The 1,823-nt window shown below is 35.4% G+C and overlaps 1 protein-coding gene across 1 annotated transcript; it reads left to right on the top strand.

Annotated features, from left to right (window-relative positions):
- The first annotated feature begins 979 nt into the window (after positions 1-979).
- LOC131071905 (non-specific lipid-transfer protein 1) lies at positions 980-1,823 on the top strand. Its single transcript, XM_058007875.2, has 3 exons — positions 980-1,245; positions 1,334-1,530; positions 1,636-1,823. Exons 1-3 carry the CDS (start codon positions 1,108-1,110, stop codon positions 1,643-1,645), a joined length of 345 nt encoding a protein of 114 aa, XP_057863858.1. The 5' UTR covers positions 980-1,107; the 3' UTR covers positions 1,646-1,823.

The following is a 1,823-nucleotide window of genomic DNA, read 5'->3' as shown; positions in this document are numbered from 1 at the left end:
GTTCAATTCCCAATAGGGACATCTGAAATGGAATTTTAAGTTATGACTCTTGGCCTTCCATAGGATGGGGAAGGTCTTGGGGTCAATCTAATAAAACATAATAATAATAATAATTCAAATATATGTAATGGGGATGGGGCCCCCTACTGTGTCCCCACTGGTTCATAGCTCTAGTCAAAAGCTATTCAGGCTTCGGCCAATTACCGATCAAAAAAAAAAAACACTAAATTCTCAAAAAATTGTATAACCAAAACCTTAACCCCATTATAGATTTATGTGTTGAACCAATTTATATCCCATTCCCATGTTATAACTCTTTTTACTTGCATTATAGATTTATATGTTGAGCAAATTCATATACCATCCTCTTCTTATCTCTTTCTATTAAAATAAAAAATGTACACTAATAGAAATAACAACATAAACAATCATTAGGCGGCAAGAGCAACACCAATAGAAGATGGATTCCATCTGTCTTTATTTCGCATCGAAAAAACGTCAAGACCAATTGAAAATCCACCCACCTTTTTTTTACTATTTTTTTACTAATATGTATATTTTTAAATATTAATAGACCCTAACACACCTACTTGGACTGTCTACTATTAATCCTGTTTTTAGGGTTAAAAAAAACGAGAATATTGGACATGCTATTTAAGCTTCATGGCCTTGCAAGTTTCCAACATGTGACCATGCTTACGTATGTAGGTTAAAGTTCGGTTAATTGAATACAAGGAATCTGACATATCTATTTTAGACATATAATGGATTTGTTATGCCATATTTTCTAGGGAGAATACTGTCGTATATAATTAAATGATCTTTCCATGCAATGGAGTCTCCACCTAACTTCTCTACGACCAAATCTGATTCTCAGTGCATGCATGTAATAATGCTCTTTAAAGCACCAATAATTGTAAATAGTCACAATCCAATAACTCTTGTTGCAGAGAATCTCAGCCACGCGCCACCCCAATCTTACTATTTCCTTCCTATAAATTCAGAGCCTCTGTCATCTTTCCTCACAACCTATTCTCTGAGATCAAAAGAGAGAAGCAAAAAAGAGTAGTAAGAGGAATTTAACTGCTTCATACATTCTAAGCCAATATGAGGGCTGTTTTAGGAGTTACAATTGCCATGGCATTAGTCATTTCTGTTTTCAATTCTTGTCATGCACAACTGACATGCCCTGCAATAGCAAGTGCTCTTACACCATGCCTGGGATATATAGTTAATGGCGGTCAGGTAATTCGCCCCATTTTCATAGGTTTATGTTTCTAGTTCTTTAGTTTTAGTCTAGAAATCTTTATATATATTATTTCTTTTCTTTCAGGTTCCACCCAAGTGCTGTGATGGTGTGAGGAAGGTGAGTGACATGGCAAAAACTAGCACAGACAAGCAGACTGCATGCCAATGCATTAAGACAGCAGCTACTTCAATCAAGCCTCTCCCTTCTTCCCTCACTAATTTGCCTAAGGCTTGTGCTGTCAATATTGGGATCCCTGTTAGCCTCACCACTGACTGCTCAAAGTAATATAAAATTGTTACACTATTCTTCATAGCTTTGCTGAGATTTGCATGTAAATTTGCTAGTTTTTTTCATAACTAATCAGTCTATTGTTTCTTCTTTTGCAGGGTTCACTGAGTTGATAATACATACAATAAATATTTTTGTGGCTTTTAATGACTTGTGGAGTTTCTGTTGGGGTTGATTTTGAAGTAGATAGTCGTTGTGTAGGAAAAAGTACTGCAAGTTAAATGTAAGGTCTTTGTAGTAGTTTCCAAGCAGACTATAGATCTGCATTTTGGACTTCTAAGTTCAA

Source organism: Cryptomeria japonica, chromosome 7 (genome assembly GCF_030272615.1).
Source record: "Cryptomeria japonica chromosome 7, Sugi_1.0, whole genome shotgun sequence".
Lineage (NCBI taxonomy): Eukaryota > Viridiplantae > Streptophyta > Pinopsida > Cupressales > Cupressaceae > Cryptomeria > Cryptomeria japonica.
The sequence above is the reverse complement of the archived record's forward strand: the minus strand, read 5'-3'. Positions and strand labels throughout refer to the sequence as shown.